Below are 19,544 nucleotides of genomic sequence, written 5' to 3'. Positions count from 1 at the left end.
TGGTCCTTGCTACTTTTGTGTGTTTTTTAATTATTGCTATACTGTTTGTTACTTGAAAAAGCAGGCTTGTGGTTAATCTGTAGTTACTGTGCATGACAGTACAGCGATTGAAAGATTCAGACATAACTTGCTTATCTTAACTCACTGCTGAAAAAAAAAAGGTGTAAACATACCTTTTGGAATGAGCTCCAGAGAAGGTTTTCAGTTTATTCAGCTACTTAAGTTAAAGTAACTTACCATATTTTTAGAGTAAAATCTTTTCACAACTTCTAATTACTCCCAGATACCTGAGATTACTTGCTTTCTTGATTAGGCAGTTGACAGGTATACATATCATTTGTAAAGTATCTAAGATGAATTTTTCAAGACAGTTGCATTCTGTTAATTTACTAATAAAAAAAAGCTGTGACTCCAAACTTATAAAACACCTTTAGACATGAAGTTGGGTTACAAGGTGACTGCATGTCAGTAAATGCAGGTGTGTAGCACATACTGGTCTTTGTCATAACACATTTAGAGGGCGCCTCTCAGCCATGGTCTATGTGTTACTGTTGCTAACCCTTGATGATACAAAGTGAAAGGGAAATGGTAAATCTGAATAATAAATAAAAACATAGACTTACTCTAGTTGCTATGTTATAGCAAATTTACCAAACTGAGTTTTGCCTCTTGTTTTTCCTGACACCTTCTTGTCTGAGAGCTATAGGTTAACCATGGGAGAAGTAGCTGTTTCACTGTGCCTTGTACCAGTGGAGGGCAGCTGATTTTTGATGTTTCTTTTCTGACCAGCTGTTAGTGCTAGATCCTAACAGATGCCATTGTTCCTGGCCTACCTACCTGACTCTCTGCCTCTGAAAGGAGGCATCTCAGATAGGTATAAGATAGACTTATTTCTGTGTATCTGACCACACCATGCCAGTAATAGGGGAATGTTCCTTGTAAGCTGCTTTAGATAATTTCCATGCAAAGAATTACTAGATATAAATGCTTTCAAATGAGGACCAGATTACAGGACTGCAAACTATCCTGTTCTGCTTTCTTGTTATTGGGTTGGCCAAAAAGTCCATTTGGGGTTTTCTGTGATTTAACGGAAAAACCCAAACAAACTTCTTGGTCAACCCAGTACCTTTATGTCATGGTGATTACGTGCTGACTACAGTGGTAGGGATCAAATCTTGTAAATAGCCACTTTTATTGTAAGTAAAGAAATGGGAGCAGGGGAATTCAACAGTTTACCTGATGCTTTTGAACATCTTCTTTCAGATATGATTCTAGGGTTTGATATTAACACAGTTGACCCGGAGTTGTGAGGATAACTGGTATGATGTTGGGGTTTCAGTGCTCTGAAATATATCTGGCTTCAGCTGAGGGAATGAGCCTCAAACACACGCATAAAGGAATGGATGATATAATTTAAGGTGCTAGGCAAAGAGTAACACAAACTCAACCTAGAAAAGAAAGCAACAAGAAAATAATGTAATAAGTGTACCGGGCATTATCCCAAAATATTACTTGATTTGCATATTGTTGTTTAAGTCATGGAGTTCTTCCAAGCTTTTAGTTACTGTGACTGTGTTATGTATACTATTTCTGATTGCCTCTGTTTTGGTTCAATCATATTGTTTATCCCCAAAATAGGACACGTTGGTTCAGTCTAAACTCTATTTCAAATTAAATTGTAGACACTATCCTCCAAATATAGTAAGCCATGTAGTATAAAGTTGCCTATTTGTTTTTTTTGGGTTTTTTTAAATAAATTTATTTATTTTATTTATTTACTTTTGGCTGTGTTGGGTCTTCGTTGCTGGGTGCGGGCTTTCTCTAGTTGCGGCGAGCGGGGGCTACTTTCCGTTGCGGTGCACGGGCTTCTCATTGCGGTGGCTTCTCTTGTTGTGGAGCACAGGCTGTAGGCGCACAGGCTTCAGTAGTTGTGGCACGCAGGCTCAGTAGTTGTGGCACACAGGCCTGCTCCACGGCATGTGGGATCTTCCCAGAGCAGGGCTCGAACCTGTGTCCCCTGCCTTGGCAGGCGGATTCTTAACCACTGCGCCACCAAGAAAGCCCGCCTATTTGTTTTTGTTAAACGGAATTAAATGACTCTTGAGGAGATCTTATTAAAATCATTTACGGTCAGTTCCAATTCCAAAACCAGCAATGAAACACTTGGATATCTTTGGGCTATTTGTCACTCCCGAGGACATTGCTGTGGACCTTGGCAGTTCCAGCTTGTGGAAGGGAAACTGACAGAGAAAGCACTTCAGGCAGAGCTAAATGGACACAAGGATGTCCTGAAGCACCAGAGGTAATACAAGTTCGATGCAAAATATAACTGCTGCTGCATTAAAAGAGCTAAAAGTGGAGGATATGAATTTTGCCCTGTATATGAGACCCATTTGGAGTAGCTTGTTAAAAAATAATAAAGTTTAAATTTCCTGAAATATGAAACTCTGAAATATAACAATTTTGGCCAAACTCACATGTTGTTACTAGGTTTTTCGTACCATCTATGGTCTATAAATCTTGTTAAAGACAATGGGTAGCAAAGGTTGCCTCAAATTAAAATCTATAGATTATCAAAATTTCCTACTTGTGCCTTCTCAGTAAATAAGTGTTCCCCTGTTTCACCATTTTCTTTTCCCCTTCTTTTGGTCACAGTGTTAGAAATAGTAAAATGGACTTAGGGTTACCACAGAAAAGACCTTGTCTGAGGGTCTCTGAGTGGACTTTGCACGTACATGTGAAAATTCTTTCTGTTCCGAGATCTTTGGGACCTGTGTGATGAGAGAGTGGGACAAGTTGATCTGACTTTTCTGTGATATGGACATCATTCTGCTGTTAAGTGCCAACTCCCTGGGGAGTTTTTATGTTTTCTTGTGGTGGTCCCCAATTAATAAGTTTAGTAAGTAAGAAGGTTAAAACCAGTTTTCCTTTGATTTTTTTAGCGAACGCTTGAAAGCCATTTGATGTCCCCTGCTGAGATTCCAAGCCAGCCTGTCCCTAAGAACATCTTGCAGGTACTTCACAATCTTATACCGAGGCCTTGGAGTCCTGAACAGTAGTCCTCCGAACTGGTTTTGTGTGGTGGTCCACCTTTGGGCCTTAGAGAATGATCCATGTTGCCCAGCAACGAAGGATATGATGTTGCTGCCTGACATAGTTCTGTGTCGCTTGTTAATCTCAATGTGGGGTGGGTAGGTGGCTAAAAAAGATGATGAAGTAAGCGCTTGGTTTCCAGTTTGCAGGTTTGCAATTTCTATGGAAACTTAAAGTATCTAACTTATATTTGTAGCACTAACTTAAAGGAAATGTTGGTAGCTGAACATTCAGAGCAATTTGTTGAATGTACATGTGCCAAGTCCTTTAGTGCAACAGGAGGGAGATTCATCATTGGCAACCTCTGACTAGGAGGAAGAACTAGGTTTGTTCACAAGGATTTGACTTTTCTGCCTTTAGGAACTTCTGGGTCCACCTGTTCAGAGACCTGCTTCTTCCAATCTTCTGAGTGGCCTTATGGGGAGCTTGGAGCCTACGACATCTTTACTGGGCCAAAGAGCACCCTCTCCTCCCTTGTCACAGGTGTTTCAGACGAGAGCAGCCTCAGCAGACTACCTTCGTCCCAGAATACCATCACCAATTGGTAAATGCTTTTGTGCGTAGATGCCTATCTGTTATCATTTCCCCTCCCCTTCCCCTAGGTTATACCTTTTCCTTAAAACTGGCAAAGTCTTTTTCATGGGTATCCTTGAAGAGTTTAAAAAGAAATGTGTTAATTTGTTATGATTTTTTCAGGGGGTGGTAAGGACACAGATGTGGAAGATAGTTTATTATCCAGCTGCCCTTCTAGATAAATAGGTTCATGGTGAAGTTTTGTACTTTTTCTCTTGAGGTTGATCTAAATTGGATCCAGCTTTTTAGTCATCTTCCTTATTTTGGGAATTCAATCTAGAAAAGTTAATTTGGCTCCATAGGTTTTTCCTTAATAGAGAAGTCAGAGTAGTGGCTCTCTACCAACCTGGTGAAGTTGTACACGACCAACTGGGAGGTCTTGTGGCTAATTCAGAACATGAATGGAAGAAGCACTTCCAGAAAGCTGTCTTAGCAAAGTGTTGTACACAATCTCAGTGTTCTTGCACCTGCGACCACTTTAGGCTGCTGGCTGCTCTGGCCCCTGCCAGTCATACCTTGAGAGGAAGTTTTTGTAATCTTTCCACAATTAGGGAGATATAATGGAAAGAGTATGAACCTCAGAGCACTGGCCTCTGCTTTGGTATCAGCTGGTGTGGTTGCAATGGGCCAAATCACTGGCTAGAAAAGCTATTCTCTCCCAGATAGAGGTCTCGGCTCTGAAAGAAACAAAACTGACAGCTTAGCTGGGAAGATAGATACCAGCAGTTTGAGTCATTAAGTGCTCTGATTGAGGTCCACAGAAGAAGAGAGACATCATCAGCCCAGGAAATCAGTACTTCCTGAAAGAGATGGTGTTCAGCGAGGAGCAGCATGCATTGGTGATAATGCCTCTTGGAGGGACAGGTGCTATCTTGACATGCACTGAATCTTTAACCTTCCCAACAGGTTTCACACCAGGACCACAGCAGCTTCTCGGAGATCCATTCCAAGGCATGCGCAAGCCCATGAGCCCTGTCACAGCCCAGGTCTGGCTGAGCTCTTTCTCAAACTTAATCTGTTGCTTGCTTTTTACCCTTATTGTTGCTTGTGGGATAGAGAATTAAATTGCTGCAATGCTTGGAAGTGGTTTTGAATTATAACTCAAGCTCAGTGAAGGCTAGAAAATTGGTGAAATTATGTCATACTTAAATAGCTGAAATTCTGTTCAGTGGATGGCAGCATAGTTTAGTCAGGTTTGCAGTATTTAATTTCCCTCAGCTGCTGCTTAAACATACCTTTCCCAAAAGAGCAAAGAGAGACCTTTGTAGAAAGTGCACTGACTGTCATTCTTCTGCTGACCCCCCTCTGCCACTTCTGTTCAGCAGATGAGCCAGCTAGAATTGCAACAGGCAGCTTTGGAGGGACTGGCCCTGCCACACGACCTTGCAGTGCAGGCAGCAAACTTCTACCAGCCTGGTTTTGGCAAACCACAGGTGGACAGAACCAGAGATGGATTCAGAAACAGGTAAATTATTAATCCTACCCTTGTGGAGATTTGCAAATTAGTTATCCATAGTATAACTTCTGTTTTACACACTGATATATTATACAATATATGGTGACAGTTCCATCTCCTGAATGTTCAGTAGAGGAAATCGTATGATTGAATTCTAGTGCAGGGGCATAGGCTTTTCATCCTATATAATTTTATTTATATTTTTCATTTAGCAGATTCGTTTTTACACATGTAGCTAGCATAGCTACTTATTTGCAGTTATGCTTATGAAATGATGAAAAGTAAAACTACACCTAGCTTCCTACCCCTCAGATTCCTTGTTGAGTATCAAACTGTGCCTTGATTCAGGTTTGTTGGTCAGAACTGTTAACAAATGATTACTGACTTCACTCTCCTCCCATTCTCTCCACTAGTTTCAACAAGTAGTGAAATGAAATGAACCATAAGTTGGGGAGGAAAGGGTAGCAATATTGTTCTTTTTTATTGTAAAATAAAATAAGCAGAAAACTGCATGAAGCAAATGTATGGCTTATTGTAAGGTAAACTCTCGTTAGCTACCCAGAAGCCCTCCTTGTGCCTTATCCCGATAATACCCCTTTTCTCCAGAAGTGACCATTGTCCAGTCTTTAAAAGTAATCACCACCTTCGTATTTTTAGTTTTATCACCAAAATATGCATCCTTGAACACTGTACTCCTGCCCCATATAGTATTTGGTACTTAAGCCGTATTTGTTTTGATGTGATTATTAAAATTGCTGTCTCAGTGTCTTCCTTTAGCTGGTTTTGTATGTTGAAACTTTCAGAAAACATTGGGACCAGTAAGTACCCCATTCCGTTGCATAAATGGGTCTGATCTATAGCCCTCAGCCTAAACAGAGAGCTCAGGACTGGTCTGCCAAGCCCCTTCACTGGACTTCTGTCTACAATGTAACGATTTGTTGACCTTCAAAGCACTTTTGATATCCACAATTTAATTTGCTCTTGGCAACAACTCTGTGAGGTAGATGGGGTAAAGAACTGCATTTTACAGATACAGAAACTTAGGTTTTTAAAATGTGACTTACTTGAAGCTAGCAGGTAGATCCAAGTCACTGTCAGTGGAGCCTTCAATTTTAGATCAAATGGCAGGCCTTCCCTGAATACCGTGTACACAATTGTGTCCCCCAACAGATATGGTTTCTCCTTGCCTTGCTTTATTTTTTTATTGAACCTGTCACCTTCTAGCATATTTTTTTTTCTGTCTCCCTGCCCATAGTAACCCTTCTATCCTGCAAACACAAGAATGTAATGAAGCCAGAGATTTTTTTGTTTACTGATGTATCCCCAGCACCTAGAACAGTGTCTAGCACATAGTAGGTGCTTAAATATGTTTATCAGAAGGAATAAATGATAGGTCGTGCAGAACCACCAGATTGGAGGTTACCTCTTAGTCACCCAGAGTACTACTGTCTCTCTCTCCCCTTGTCATCATACTCATAGAGTCTCAGGGTGGCAGCACTGGGGCTTACCTGGTACAGACTGGAAAGAAGCCATGAGTTTAGGATTCCCATCTGCTTATGAGTCAGAGAACTTCCAGAATCATTGACTGTACTTGGAGCTTTGGCCTTTGCAGAACAAGGTCTGACATGGCTGAAATGCAGTGAAGCTTTGATTAGCCAGTGAGCTCACATAGTTCATTCTTCTCTCAGCCTGTTTATGTCATCAACTGTTTCCTGTTTTCTTCCAAGTTAAGAGAGAATAAGTAGGATGTCTGGGGAGAGAAGGGAAGTCTGCTCTTTTAAACTTGATAAGGGAAGCCTGGGACCAACCCTGTGTGTAGACCAGGAGTAGCGGGGAATGCTTCATGTAACTGGGTCCTAAAATAGCTCAAAGTCTTGGTGCTCTATTTGACTTGAATCAGTGTCTCACAGAGCCTCAGTTCTATGCCAGGCACTGTACTACTCAGTGTTGCTCCCTACCTTCTGGAGCACAGCCTGCCCTACAGAATAAAGGCCCTCCCTAGCCTACCTCACTGGAATAGTCAGCAAGTAAACTACACACTAGCGCTGGATAACCCTACATTCCCAAGGCCTTCCCGAGTCCCTGTACCTGTTCCTTCTACCTGAATCATTGTTCTCTGTCTGTAGTTTATCATTGGCACACTCAATGCAGCTCCTTCCAAGAGAAGCTTTTGCAAAGTCCCTGCATCGTAGGGGTATCCTCTCATTCCTTCTACCCCTCATTTTCCCATTGTACTTTGTTGGTACCCTAATATTGACATTCCTTGTTTGCCCTAGGTTAGTAAGTATCTCCCCTAGATGAGAGTTCTTGCAAGGCCCGGGACCATGTATCATTAAGCTTTTGTCTTTCCTCAGAACTTAGCACATGGTTTTGCATATGTTAGACACTTATCAAATGCTTGGGAAATTGAATTGAAGAAAGGAAATGGGATGCTTCCTAGGCTGGCCTTGAGTTTTATGTGGTTTTAGAACTTGGAGTTTGAGCAGCTTGGGGCTCACACTGATAATTGGTTTGTTCACAGGCAACCGCGAGTGACCAAGTCACCAGCACCTGTGCACGGAGGGAATTCCTCTTCCCCTGCCCCAGCCGCCTCCATCACAAGCATGGTCAGTGACCTTTGCCTTTGTGAATGACTCCTAGGCTTCTCCCTGTTCGGTTGTGCCTATGTTGGATCACTGTGTACCCCAAAATGTCCTTGAGTGCCTTCCACAGGAGTCAGTGATTTAATAGACTTTTATGCCTGCCTATTTATTAGGCCCTCCCCTCTCAGGATACAGTCTAACTCAGGATTGTAAGTTCTAGTGAAGCCCCTACCTTGGGGAAAGTGTGTTCCAGCAGATAGACCAGTAAGGGCCAGAGCATACAGCGTGGTGTGATATGTTCAAACAAATGAAGAATTGGAGTGGGGAGCAGGGGAGGACAGGGGTAAGGATAGGAGGTGAGGTGACTGGGCTTGGAGCATGGGAAGTCCAGAGAAACATGGTGGGAGTTCACGAATTCAGATTCAGGTCTCAATACAAGTTAAGGCTGGGATAGAGAGGTTTGCTTACTTGTGGTGACAAGTCAAGTTTTACAGCCGACTCGTGTACCAGCATTATTTACCTTTTTTAGGTTTCATCCCCCCACAGACCTTTATCACCTAGTCAAAGCTGATAAGGGGAAAAGACTATTGCTCTGTACTTCAGGACCTCAAGTGGGTCTTTGCACTAAGCACCCTGAAGGCAGGATCTAAGAGCTTTTCTGTTCATAATTCATGCCCTGTCTCCTGTCATCAAGGATTTGGGATTGTTTAATGAGAAAAGTTGCATGCATAATAAAATCATCAATGTAAAAGTAGGCAGTAAAGAGGTGGGAACAAATGACCCCAAATAGTGAGTACTGGTGGCTGAGGAGACCTTTAAGAACATAATTGTGGATTTTCTGGTAGCCAGGTTAAGATGGGAAACACTACGAGTATAGAGAAATTTAGGTTCTGTGGTTGTCGCTGAAATGTCCTTTCCTAGCTGGGAGGGCTGCTGTTGCAGGGTATACTTCTGGCCATGTTCTTTCCCCCTTCCCAGCCTAATCCTGAAGCAGAGGCTGCCATAGGCAGATCCCCATCACCGCAGACAGGTAGATTGAAGCTTCTGTGCTTCAACTACCTTTATGCTAGAGCTAAATCTACGTTTTGATGAAATTGTGAGCATGGGATGGTGCACTTGGGCCACCGCCTATTTGGCCCATCCTGTTGCTTTTCTTCCAGCAGCTAGAGACCAGAACGTTGGAGTTGGCCTCTGCCACATGTAGCCAGAAGGGGACTCTTCAGCTTCAGTAGTTTGGCCAGTTGATTAGGAAAGGCATTTAAAGAATGTGTTAATACTGTTTTTCTCTGCAGCTTTCTCCTTCCTTCACTCCTACCTCAGTGATTCGTAAGATGTACGAGAGCAAAGAGAAAAGCAAGGAGGAGCCAGCATCTGGAAAAGCAGCTCTTGGTGACAGTAAAGAGGACACTCAGAAGCCCAGTGAAGGTACTGCAGAGCTGTTGAGGATGTACTGCCCAATAAAGTATGTGACAGAGCATCAGCCTGCAAAGCCCTGGGCAAGACCCCTGGTTGCTTTGGACCACAGTTCTGTGTCTTAACAGTGAGAAGGGTTGGACCAGCTCACAGTTACTTAAGCCACTTGAAATTCTGACCAATCTAACCGTGGCAGGCATGAGTGCTGGTATTAGGAAGAACAAGCATTAGTTTAGGATCCTTATTTTGGCTTGAATTATTAGTACATTTATTTGGCAAATTAATAAAAGTTCAACCAGGTTTATTTCTGAAAGGTTCTCTCCAGTCTGTGGAGACTAATCATCTAATAAAATCTGCAGTGGGTGAAGCATATAGGAGGTGTGTGAGAGCCTTTTATAAATATGTAGAAAATGTAAGAGGTTTTTAGGGGTTGCACAGTTGGGATTTTAAGGACATAGTGAAACATTCTAATGAGTGAGGTTTACATAGGTCTAGAGTATTGGTCTGAGAGCTTTTTGCCTGTGAGAAAGCTTCTGAGAAAAAAAGAAAAAAGAAATCCTGTTGGTCCTACTAAAAGGCAGTTCAGATTCCTTCACCAGACTATAATTACTCTTTAAGCTTTCTGTTGTGATGGATTTGCATAATTTTACTCACTTGATTTTCCCCTTAGACTAAAAAGCATGTTAATCCCAAACAGCTGACTAGGATAGGACTAGCTCCCACACAGATGCAGACCACAGGCATATGGGCAGACCAGGGTGCCCAACTGAGTTAGACCACCAGACCTGATATGCCAGGCTTGCTTGCCCATAGCTATTCCTGGATTGGGAAGGTTATAAGAACAAAGATGTGGGCTTCTTAAAAGTTATCTCATTTACAACTTCATAGTCTTTGGTTTTTTAGAGTGTAGCAAAAATAAACTCTTGCGGCAAGGTGTTGGAAGACTGGAAAACTTCGGGTCTACTCCCAGGTCTGTCCTTAACTACCCATGACCTTGACTAGGCCTGTTCATAAGGCCAAACGATGGTCCCTACGATGCAATCCTCTAAATCTGTTGAGGGGATCAAATAAGGATTGTGAGCTTTCTAAGAAATGAGTTACTGGATCATTGGGAGGACAATGTGTTTGAGAAAAGTTTGCCAATACCAAAATATTCTCTTTCTGGATCCTTACAGAGAACCTCCTGTCATCCAGCTCTGTGCCCACTGCTGATCGAGACTCTTCTCCCACTACAAATCCCAAACTATCAACCCTACAGCGGTTTTCATGTTCCACCCCACTATCACAGACCAGTCGTTACACCAAAGAACAAGATTACCGACCTAAAGCAACTGGGAGAAAAACACCCACCTTGGCATCCCCAGTTCCAGGAACACCTTTTCTCCGCCCTGTGCACCAAGTCCCCCTTGTCCCCATCGTTCGGCCTGCTCACCAGCTTCACCCAGGGTTGGTCCAAAGGATGCTGGCCCAGGGAGTACATCCACAGCATCTTCCAAGTTTGCTCCAAGCTGGTGAGTTTCTGACCTGGCATGATGACAGTTGCTAGAACTGATGGTTTTCATCCCTAAAAAGATGTTACTAGGTTTTTTCCATTTTAACCAGTGGGTCCAATCTGATCTATCCCTTAGTCGATTAAAAGATTAGGAACCTAGCATTGAGGATTCTTCATTCTTAATAAACTTTCTGATTAGCAAAACTGTATAGTCAGGCTTGAAAATTTCCAGGTAGATTATTTCTCACCAGTTTCTTCTTTCTGCCCAATAGGTGTGCTTCCTCCTGGGATGGACCTGACTCATTTACAGGGACTATCTGGCCCAATCCTGGGTCAACCCTTTTACCCTTTACCTGCCACTAGTCACCCTCTCCTAAACCCTCGTCCTGGGACACCTCTGCATCTGGCAATGATGCAACAGCAGCTACAGCGCTCAGGTAAGTTCAGAAATGGGCCAGGTGAGCTGAGGATGGGCTCAGGCTTAAAGTTTTTGAACCAGTTTCCAGTGAAGGGGATAAAATGACACTGACCATTCACCCTAGCAAGACTGGGATAAGGGTGTAATCAGAGAATAGGTTGAAGTAAACCGACCTCTGTGGGATTTGGAATTCCTGTGAAGACAGTGGGAGAGCCAGGTGTGCTCTGGCTTTTTTTTTTTTCTTTTGTCCCTTTGCCTCTTAGGAGAGGAGGCTGAGAATCCTTCTGACAGATTCAGCATAGGGACTGCCAAGAGTAGATGCTCTCTCGCCAGCTTATGTCATTGCTTCTGCTTGTCTTGGGAAGTAGTGGGCATGTCATCTAGGATGGGCTCTCAATATCGATTGCTTCTGAATAGCTCAGCTTTCTAAGGTACTGTCTTCTGGCATTTTGCAAAGGAATTTCCTAAAGAAGCCTAGAATCAATCACGTGGTAAAGAATTCTGTTTGAAGTTTCATGGATAGGATTTGAGTGAAGCAGGGCCTGCTAGAGAACTACCTCCCCTCCTTGTGCTCTGAATGATAACGTTCTTATCGCCACAGTTCTTCATCCTCCAGGGTCTGGTTCCCAGGCAGCTGCTGTCAGCGTTCAGACGACGCCTCAGAATGTGCCCAGCCGGTCAGGCCTGCCTCATGTGCACTCCCAACTAGAGCACCGCCCCAGCCAGAGGAGCAGCTCCCCCGTGGGCCTTGCCAAATGGTTTGGCTCAGATGTGCTACAGCAGCCCCTGCCCTCCATGCCCGCCAAAGTCATCAGTGTAGATGAACTGGAGTACCGACAATGAGCAGGGCAGCAGGCTTGTCTAAGCCTGGACCTTTTGGTGGCACCCTGGTCAGGACTCTGCTTCCTCATCTCATGTTGGTTTATGGGCTTTTACTTTGTAGCACTCTGTGCGAAGCTGTTTAAGGGCACCTAGGCACCTGGTGTTGTCTGCATTATGATGGAAGGAACTTATTAACCAATCGAGTGGAGCCTACATGGTCTGAATACAGGATGCAGTGTTGTCAGTCCTGAATACAGGAAACAGTCTTTTTTTGTAAGATATGTGAATGAAGTGTTGGTGTCTTCACCAAAAGGTGGCACCTTAAGGGTTCTGAGGAAATAAATGTATAGACCCTTATGTACAGACCTGTGTATAAACAACTTTTGTACATACATATAGGATAGCTTTTTTGAACTTATACAGCTGTACATAAAAGTAGCTGATATTAGTTAAGCCTGTGTCAACAGTTTGGATTTTTTTTCACTTGTACATTTGGGACTTTTTCTTTTGGTTGATTAAAGTTGCATATGCTAAGTGTATGAATGAAGTGAATGGCACTGTTGTGTTTATTTCTTCCTGAATCCCTTCCTCTTCACTAGGTTCTTTGAGGGAAATTATCTTAAGTTTTTTCTTTAGAACTCATGGAATTGAACTCTGATTTGGGAGAAGGAAACTATGGCCCTCTTTCTTGAGCCTTAAAGACCCCAATGGGCCAGTTCAGGCTGGGCTGACCTTACAGGTAGTATTGATTGTGGCTAATACCAGATGATGGTGTGCAATTTCTAAAATTAAACCCACCTAGTGAAAACTATTTGTTTATTGGGGTAAAAGTCAGCGGTTTGTTGCCTTCCTGTTCTCCAGGTCAAAGTCCCCTATAGGGAAAAATGGGGCCTTAGAGTTCTGATTCAATCCATAAATTTTTTCCATATAAAACTTCCCTCAAGACTCTGGTGCCTGTGTTAACTGATTTCTTGTGTGCTCTACCTCATTCCTCAACTCACAATTATTTTAATTATTCATCTTAACTACATGCACAACATTGGAGAAAAGGATTCTACTATAATACTCTAACTATGGCCTCAAGTCCCCTTTCCTCACTTAAGGTTTTTTAGTCCCACCAATCTGAGGTGACAGATCTTCTTGATTTGTCACCCAGTATCTCGATAACTCACCCAGTATCTCGATACTTGTCTATTTAGGGATCAAAGCTACTTTGACTTCATACTAGAGGGTCAAAAAATGAAGCCATTCTCTGATTCACAGGTGAAATGAGCAAGATGGGTGGATTTTGAGTACAAGGGTGAAAAACAGCCTCAGTGTTAAGGGTGCAGCCTATAAACCTGGAGCTGCCCACCCTGCCCTATATTCTTCCAGGAACACAAGAAAGCAGGTTGCTTTTCAACCAAACCTGGCTTTGTGGACTGAGCATGAGGTCTGTCTCTTCCTAGTACTTCAACTTCATTAGCCCTCCCTCCCTGCAGTAGGATTTGCTGAGTGATTCTTCAACTTCAGAAATAAGCCCTGTTTAGAATTCTCACAAATGCTTTGTTTCTATAAACAAAAGCTGGAAAACAATCTCAAGTAACAGTGGCAGAACATAGACACCTGAATCTAATTCCATCTTTCCTGTGTGTCCTTTCACCTTCCCTTTCATGTTGAACCAATAGTTAATAGGTGTAGAGTGGGGAGGATTGGTTTGAAGCTGCCTGTGAGTGCCTCCTTTTCAGACTTAGAAGCTGGTATGACAGAAATGAACAAATGCAGGCACCAAGCAGAGGGCAAAGCCATTAACCAATAACTGGTGAGATGGAGCCAGAAGGAAATAAAGGAGTGTTGCTAAGAATAGCACAGCAGAAGCTAAACGGCACAAAAACTATTTTGGTGAATGGAAGAGTAGAGGCAAAAGAGGAAGTTAATGCAGTCTTCAGGAGCTGAAAGCCAGATATAGAGTAAGGGCAATGGAAGAGTAGAGGCAAAAGAGGAAGTTAATGCAGTCTTCAAGAGTTAAAAGCCAGATATAGAGTAAGGGCAGGAGGACTTGATGACATGATGTCTCAGCTAACAAGGTATCTTACGTGGAGCAACTTTGGAAAGTCTAGCAGGCATGAAATGAGTTTAGAAGCAATCAAGACTGGAAGGATGTGCAAGGCCTCCTCAAAGTAAAAAGGCAGAGGGCCACAGAGAACCTCGTGGAAGTTAAGGAGGGGGGTCAGGTAGGAAAGAATAATGCCCCCACCCCCAAGGAAGCAGTTGAGCAGCCAGTACTTGGAAAGTTAGTAGTAATCAAAAGTAGGGGGAAAAATGGGAAAGTACAGCCAGGCCTTCTTCCAGGAGACAGCTGTTAAGTATCTTATAAGCCAGGCTCTTAAGATGGAAGGGAGGTCAGGTACACTGGCCTGAATGAAAGAGACAAACTCCAGGAATGAAGATAACTTATTGGAGTAAACTGATTCAATAGTTCTATTCCCTTTATCAACAACTGGTTCAAGAATGGGAATGAGATGCAGAGACAAATTGGCTGGGCAGCTTCTAGGAAATGGCTTCCCCAAAAGATAAAGACTCAGCGCTCTTTAGTATCCTCTGGATACTGATACAAAGCCTGGGACTGAGCAGACATTCTTTGACAGTGAGGGGAGCCAACTGCCCAGCAAAGCCAACAAACTGCAGTGGACAAGAGTAGCTTGATGGAAAGAATCTGGATCCTCAATGACATACCAGCTACCATAAGCCCATCTGAGCTCCAGAAAACTTATGTGAGAGACCAAGTTTTTTTCCATTTCAGCTGGTTAAGTTAGCGTCTGCTATGAAACACAGCTAAAAGCATTCTAACTAGTTAATGGCACAGGACAGTGAGTCTGCTTAGCTGTGCTATAAAAGATTAGGAAAGAAAAATGGAAATTCACAGGAAATTCAAGCCATGCTATGACAGCCAAACAACTCTAGTCTTGGGAGTTCATGAAGAGAAAGCTTTGCGCTATAGGAATAACCCTCGTTGGTGGCCCTACCCCAGGCAGCATTCCTAATACAAGACTGTACCTCTCTCCCAGAACTCCCAAGTCTGAGCCCAAAAGGGAGAGAAAGGAGGGGTAGGGTAATGCTCTCCTCAAACACCAGGGGCCACCGATGGGGGAAGGGGAGGGTGTTGAATGATGGAAGCAAGGCCTGTTCAAAGTACATCCTGAGGCCTTGGATGAACTTGGGTTTCAGCATCCTTCTCTCCCCAACATCCTGGCATTTCATTGCCCAATGAAAGTGAGTCTGAGGATTCCCCCAAAACCCATATGCCCTGGCTGGAAAGTAAACCTTGCTGGAAATCCCATAGCTCAGGAAGCCAATGTCTCTCTGAAGAGCTGGGGTAGGTTCTAAATTATGGCCTCTATCATGAATGTACCAGTGATATCAAGGTCTACACCCTGCAAAGTGACTAGGATACCAGGCCTGAGAGGCTTATCTCCTGGCTGTGGGGACAGTGCTAAACCCAGGCTCTAGGAAGACTATGAGAGGGAAATAACTGTCACTAAGGTAACAGGAGTAACAAGTACTGGAAAAGGCTGAGTATGTGGAAAATCCCATATCCTCATTCCTCACAACCTGCTAGAAGCTCTAGCTCACTTCACCTAAAATCAAACTCTGTCTTCCTGTAAATGTTTCCCTTCTCGATTTTCTCAGGGACTCCCCTTCTCTATCATCCCTGTAATCCATACTGAAATAATCTTTGACTTCTCTTCCAAAGAGCAAGTCAGTCAATTACCGAGTTTAGATTTCTCCTCTATAGCTATATGTCCACTCCCTCCCTCTCCCCATATTCTCACTAGTCCAGTCCAGCACACAAAGATTTCTGCCAATTTTGCATTATCAAGGAAATCCCTTATTTCTAGTCTAAAACCTCTACTTATGCCCTTAGTACCCTCTCAAGTAGTCTTGACCCCACCCCTCCTTATAACCTAACCTCCCACCTCCATACATATGTGTACCCACAAACCTGCTCTGATCACACTGGTTGCCTCACTTGCAATGTTCTGCCTCCATGCTTTCACTCGGGTTATGTGGCTGGGGCCAGGGCTGCCATGGGAGTTCAGGAGAAGGGCTGGGCTATGGGAAAGGAGACACTCAGTGGCGCCCAGCTGGCAGCATGGTTCAGCTCAACTTTCAGCCCAACACTGATACACAGCTGTGCTCTAACTAAAGGAAAGGAACCAGTGAAAACAAGAGCCAACATTCACCAAGTACTTATATGCCAGATACTGTGCTAGTAAGCATTTTACAAGTACCATCTCTCTTAATACTAAGAATCTCCACTCTAGAAGGTAAGTGTTATTACCATCTCCATGTTACATGAGAAAACTGAAGCTTATAGAGATTGAGTAATTTATGCAGGATTCCACAGTTAATTAGAGGTGGGCCTGCCATTCAAAGCCTGATGTGCCTGGTCAGAGTATTTTACTCAACCGCCACACTACACCATCTCCCAAAATGGCTAGCGTTGCAGGGAATAATCAGTTAACTTACATCAAGTCCTTCCTTTCTCCAGTATCATCTGGGAAAGACCACCTGAAAAGACCAAAACCCACACTGAGTTGGAAGGGTTTCTCACAACTAACCATCAAGTGAGATGTTGCAGTCACATTTTTACCCATTTCACATACAAGACCAAGCTCCCAAGTACTCCTTCTGCAGCTGCCTCACTACACATACCCATCCTCATTCAGTCCTCCTCAAAACAAATTCTGACAATGACACATGAACTGTACATAGTTCGCTGGCCTACCAGGTCCTTTATGCAGCTCAACATACAAGGTGACACCAAGTTAAGACAAGTGAAGTTCCAATTTGGGTGCCTCCATCTCCCTCCCCTGTATCCTGGTCCAGTGGCTGCCAAAGCCAGGAGGGGCTTGGAGTCAGGTGTTTGATCATGGAGAAAGCTGCCATGGCCTGGCAGATGGTGAAGGGGATGGTGTCACTTCTTCACAATCTGAATGACATCCTCGTCCTCCAACGTATGGTCTTTACCCACTTTTTGAGGATTGTGTTTCACAGAGAGACCCCACACCAGAGCGCTGTATGGAAGGAAAAAAAGAACAGTTAGCGTAAATAATCACCTAGCTTCTATCTACCTAGGTGCCACTTTCTGCTCAGATTTAGCATTCCAGCTCTTAAGAGCCAAAGGCCTGCAATATCCAAGGTCCCCTGTCCCCAGTCAAAGCCCAAAGGCTTTAGCTTCCCAAGCAGTGTGGCACACTGAAACCTTCACATAAAAAGTGGCAAAGATTTTCAGAAGTTGTGTGGTTCCTCTTGCTCCAAAGCCAACTTATGAAAGTCAAAGAGAAAAAATACAAATGAGAAGTATGACAAGACTAATTTAAAATTAAAAGGAGAAAGCATAGGTTTTTAATAGAGAAAAACCCTGAAATAACTGATTGGAAATTGATTCCTACAAATGCAATGTCAGTTATTTACAGACTGTTAGAGAATACCAGTTTTTATGGGGTCTACTGAAACCATCAGTGGGTACTAATAAGAAATGTAGGACCTCCTTCCTCAGTCAAACTAGGAAAACTCTCCTTCCCTATCAAGAAGCCATAAACATATCATAAGCCATATAATCATTAATCCTACTTTTGGATTAAAGAAATAAAAAGGGAAAGGTCTGTGCATTAAGACTAGAAACTTACATAAAGTAGCAAAAGATAGGAAAACTATGGTTATAAAAATTATATATATAAATCTTATAACACAGAGAAAACATTTATATAGTAAATTATCAAAGGATGTGTGCATGTGGTCAAGGACACAAAGGGAATGCAACAGGGACACGTCATAATTAGTAGGCCTAAAGCTGAATTTTTTTTTATTATTAAGACAGTTAAAATGCTATTTGTGCAATAATTTAAAATCAAAAACAGGAAAATAGTGACCAAATAAAATTCTATTTGCCTTCATATGTCTCTTCTCCAAAATATTTTTCTCCCCTTTCATTTAATTCCTTGGTTAAGCTACAATTCAGAGGCTTTGAACAGTGTTCTGTTACCATGGAAGGCAGGAACTATCCAGAAATCTATAAATTTTGAAAAAAGAAAATGTCTAACTTCTCCCAAGATTCTCCTTCACTGATTCAAGTATGTGTCAAAATATAATGATTTGAGGGCAGTAGAAATTATCACCTGTGTGTGGATAGTTACTTTTGATAAAAGGAATGTGAAGCTTAATAAAGGACTTCACTCTTTCAGTATTCTTAGGGTCAGAAACAAGTATGAATATTTTAAAAACTATTTCTGGACTTCCCCTGCAGTCCAGTGGCTAAGACTCCACGCTTCCACTACAGGGGGCATGGGTTCGATCTCTGTCAGGGAACTAAGATCCCTCATGCCACGCAGCCAAAAATAAATTAATTAATTAATTAAATAAAATAAAAACTATTTCTATGCTTTCCTAATTTTCTACAATTACTTTCTATTTTCTCTTGTTTTTATATTTTTTTGTTATTTTTGTTTTTTCTCTTGTTTTTAAAACAATTTTTAAAATTTCAGCCTGTAAAGATAAAAAGAATTATTTATAAATACTGTAATTCAGTTAGTTAAAATATTTCTCACAGAATTATAGGTTGCAGGTCTGAACTACTTTTTATATATACTAGAATTAAATAAGTAGATTATAGATAATGACAGCCACGTTTCTCACTGCTGGAGAGAGAAGTTAAAATAAAAAGGAGAAGGCTAAAATGAACCCTGTGTTGTTGAACTGGAATCAGAGGTAACAATAAATAAACTGATGGTTCTTAATATAGATAGATAAGGATGGATGGGTAAATTAAATAGATACATACATAAGACAAGAGAGATAAAGAAATACAGATGGACTTGTAAGTACAGGTTAGTATCCTTATATACATTTCCTAATTCTGTCTGCTAAGAGGGCCTTACAAGCAACAACAGTCCACTAACAATGAGGATGCCTAGCACACAGATCTTGTAAACCCAGGCTTCTTGGATAAGTGACTGATTCCAGGGCTGGTGTAGGAAATATCACTATGAATCAGGAACATCTAGTAGTGCCAAAAGGTAAGGAAATGTTTAAAAAAAAAAAAAAAAAAAAGATGGCAGCCTATCAAAAGAACATAGGAGCCAACCTGAAGGAGCTCCTAACGGCAAAAGCTGGAACAACTTGAGTGACAAAATAATGACAGGATTGGATTATAACACCATTGAATAAATATCCAAGAGCTCATACTAATAAAAATAAATTATGAATTAACTTAATAAACAGGGGAGAAGAGCTAGCTGTAACTCACAATAGAATTCCAATAAATAAATGTAAAATGAAAGAGGGAAATAAAGAATTACCATTAAGCAAACAACACAGCAATAAATGTTGCAGACAAGCTCCACCATAGATGTTAAAATCAGCAGGTAAACATCTGAAGAGAAACAGATCTTCATAGTCTCCAAGTACCTCCCCAAGACATTTATCAAATAAGAGAGAACAGTATCTTTACAGTAGAGAAACCCAGCCAACACCAACATAACCAAGTTATCAAAGTAAATATTACCATCAATAAGATATATCAACATCAGGCTTCCCTAGTGGCGCAGTGGTTAAGAATCTGCCTGCCAATGCAGGCGACATGGGTTCGAGCCGTGGTCCAGAAAGATCCCACATGCCGCGCAGCAACTAAGCCCATGCACCACAACTACTGAG

At 42.2% G+C, this 19,544-nt stretch overlaps 2 protein-coding genes across 6 annotated transcripts in view; one reads left to right on the top strand and one right to left on the bottom strand.

Annotated features, from left to right (window-relative positions):
- Positions 1 to 13,497, top strand: part of EIF4ENIF1 (eukaryotic translation initiation factor 4E nuclear import factor 1) — a 43,163-nt gene extending 29,666 nt beyond the window's left edge. The window contains exons 11-19 of one of the 3 annotated variants that reach the window (XM_060028399.1): positions 2,943 to 3,014; positions 3,454 to 3,637; positions 4,573 to 4,652; positions 4,992 to 5,131; positions 7,644 to 7,728; positions 8,997 to 9,129; positions 10,293 to 10,628; positions 10,882 to 11,046; positions 11,629 to 13,497. In XM_060028399.1, coding sequence (XP_059884382.1) covers positions 2,943 to 3,014; positions 3,454 to 3,637; positions 4,573 to 4,652; positions 4,992 to 5,131; positions 7,644 to 7,728; positions 8,997 to 9,129; positions 10,293 to 10,628; positions 10,882 to 11,046; positions 11,629 to 11,870 — 1,437 coding nt within the window. In that variant the 3' untranslated portion in view covers positions 11,871 to 13,497. Of the gene's footprint in view, positions 1 to 2,942; positions 3,015 to 3,453; positions 3,638 to 4,572; positions 4,653 to 4,988; positions 5,132 to 7,643; positions 7,729 to 8,996; positions 9,130 to 10,292; positions 10,629 to 10,881; positions 11,047 to 11,628 lie in introns of all 3 variants that reach the window. The other 2 variants (XM_060028400.1, XM_060028398.1) reach the window with 2 other exon arrangements.
- Positions 13,498 to 16,016: 2,519 nt separating this feature from the next.
- DRG1 (developmentally regulated GTP binding protein 1) overlaps positions 16,017 to 19,544 on the bottom strand; it is a 51,604-nt gene continuing 48,076 nt past the window's right edge. For 2 of the 3 annotated variants that reach the window (XM_060028379.1, XM_060028378.1), the window contains exon 9: positions 16,019 to 16,906. In XM_060028379.1, the coding sequence (XP_059884362.1) occupies positions 16,807 to 16,906 (100 nt within the window). In that variant the 3' untranslated portion in view covers positions 16,019 to 16,806. Of the gene's footprint in view, positions 16,907 to 19,544 lie in introns of all 3 variants that reach the window. The other variant, XM_069541320.1, reaches the window with a different exon arrangement.

The sequence above is a fragment of the Delphinus delphis genome, chromosome 13 (genome assembly GCF_949987515.2).
Source record: "Delphinus delphis chromosome 13, mDelDel1.2, whole genome shotgun sequence".
NCBI lineage: Eukaryota > Metazoa > Chordata > Mammalia > Artiodactyla > Delphinidae > Delphinus > Delphinus delphis.
Note: the sequence above shows the minus strand (reverse complement) of the source record. Positions and strands in the feature narration are given on the sequence as shown.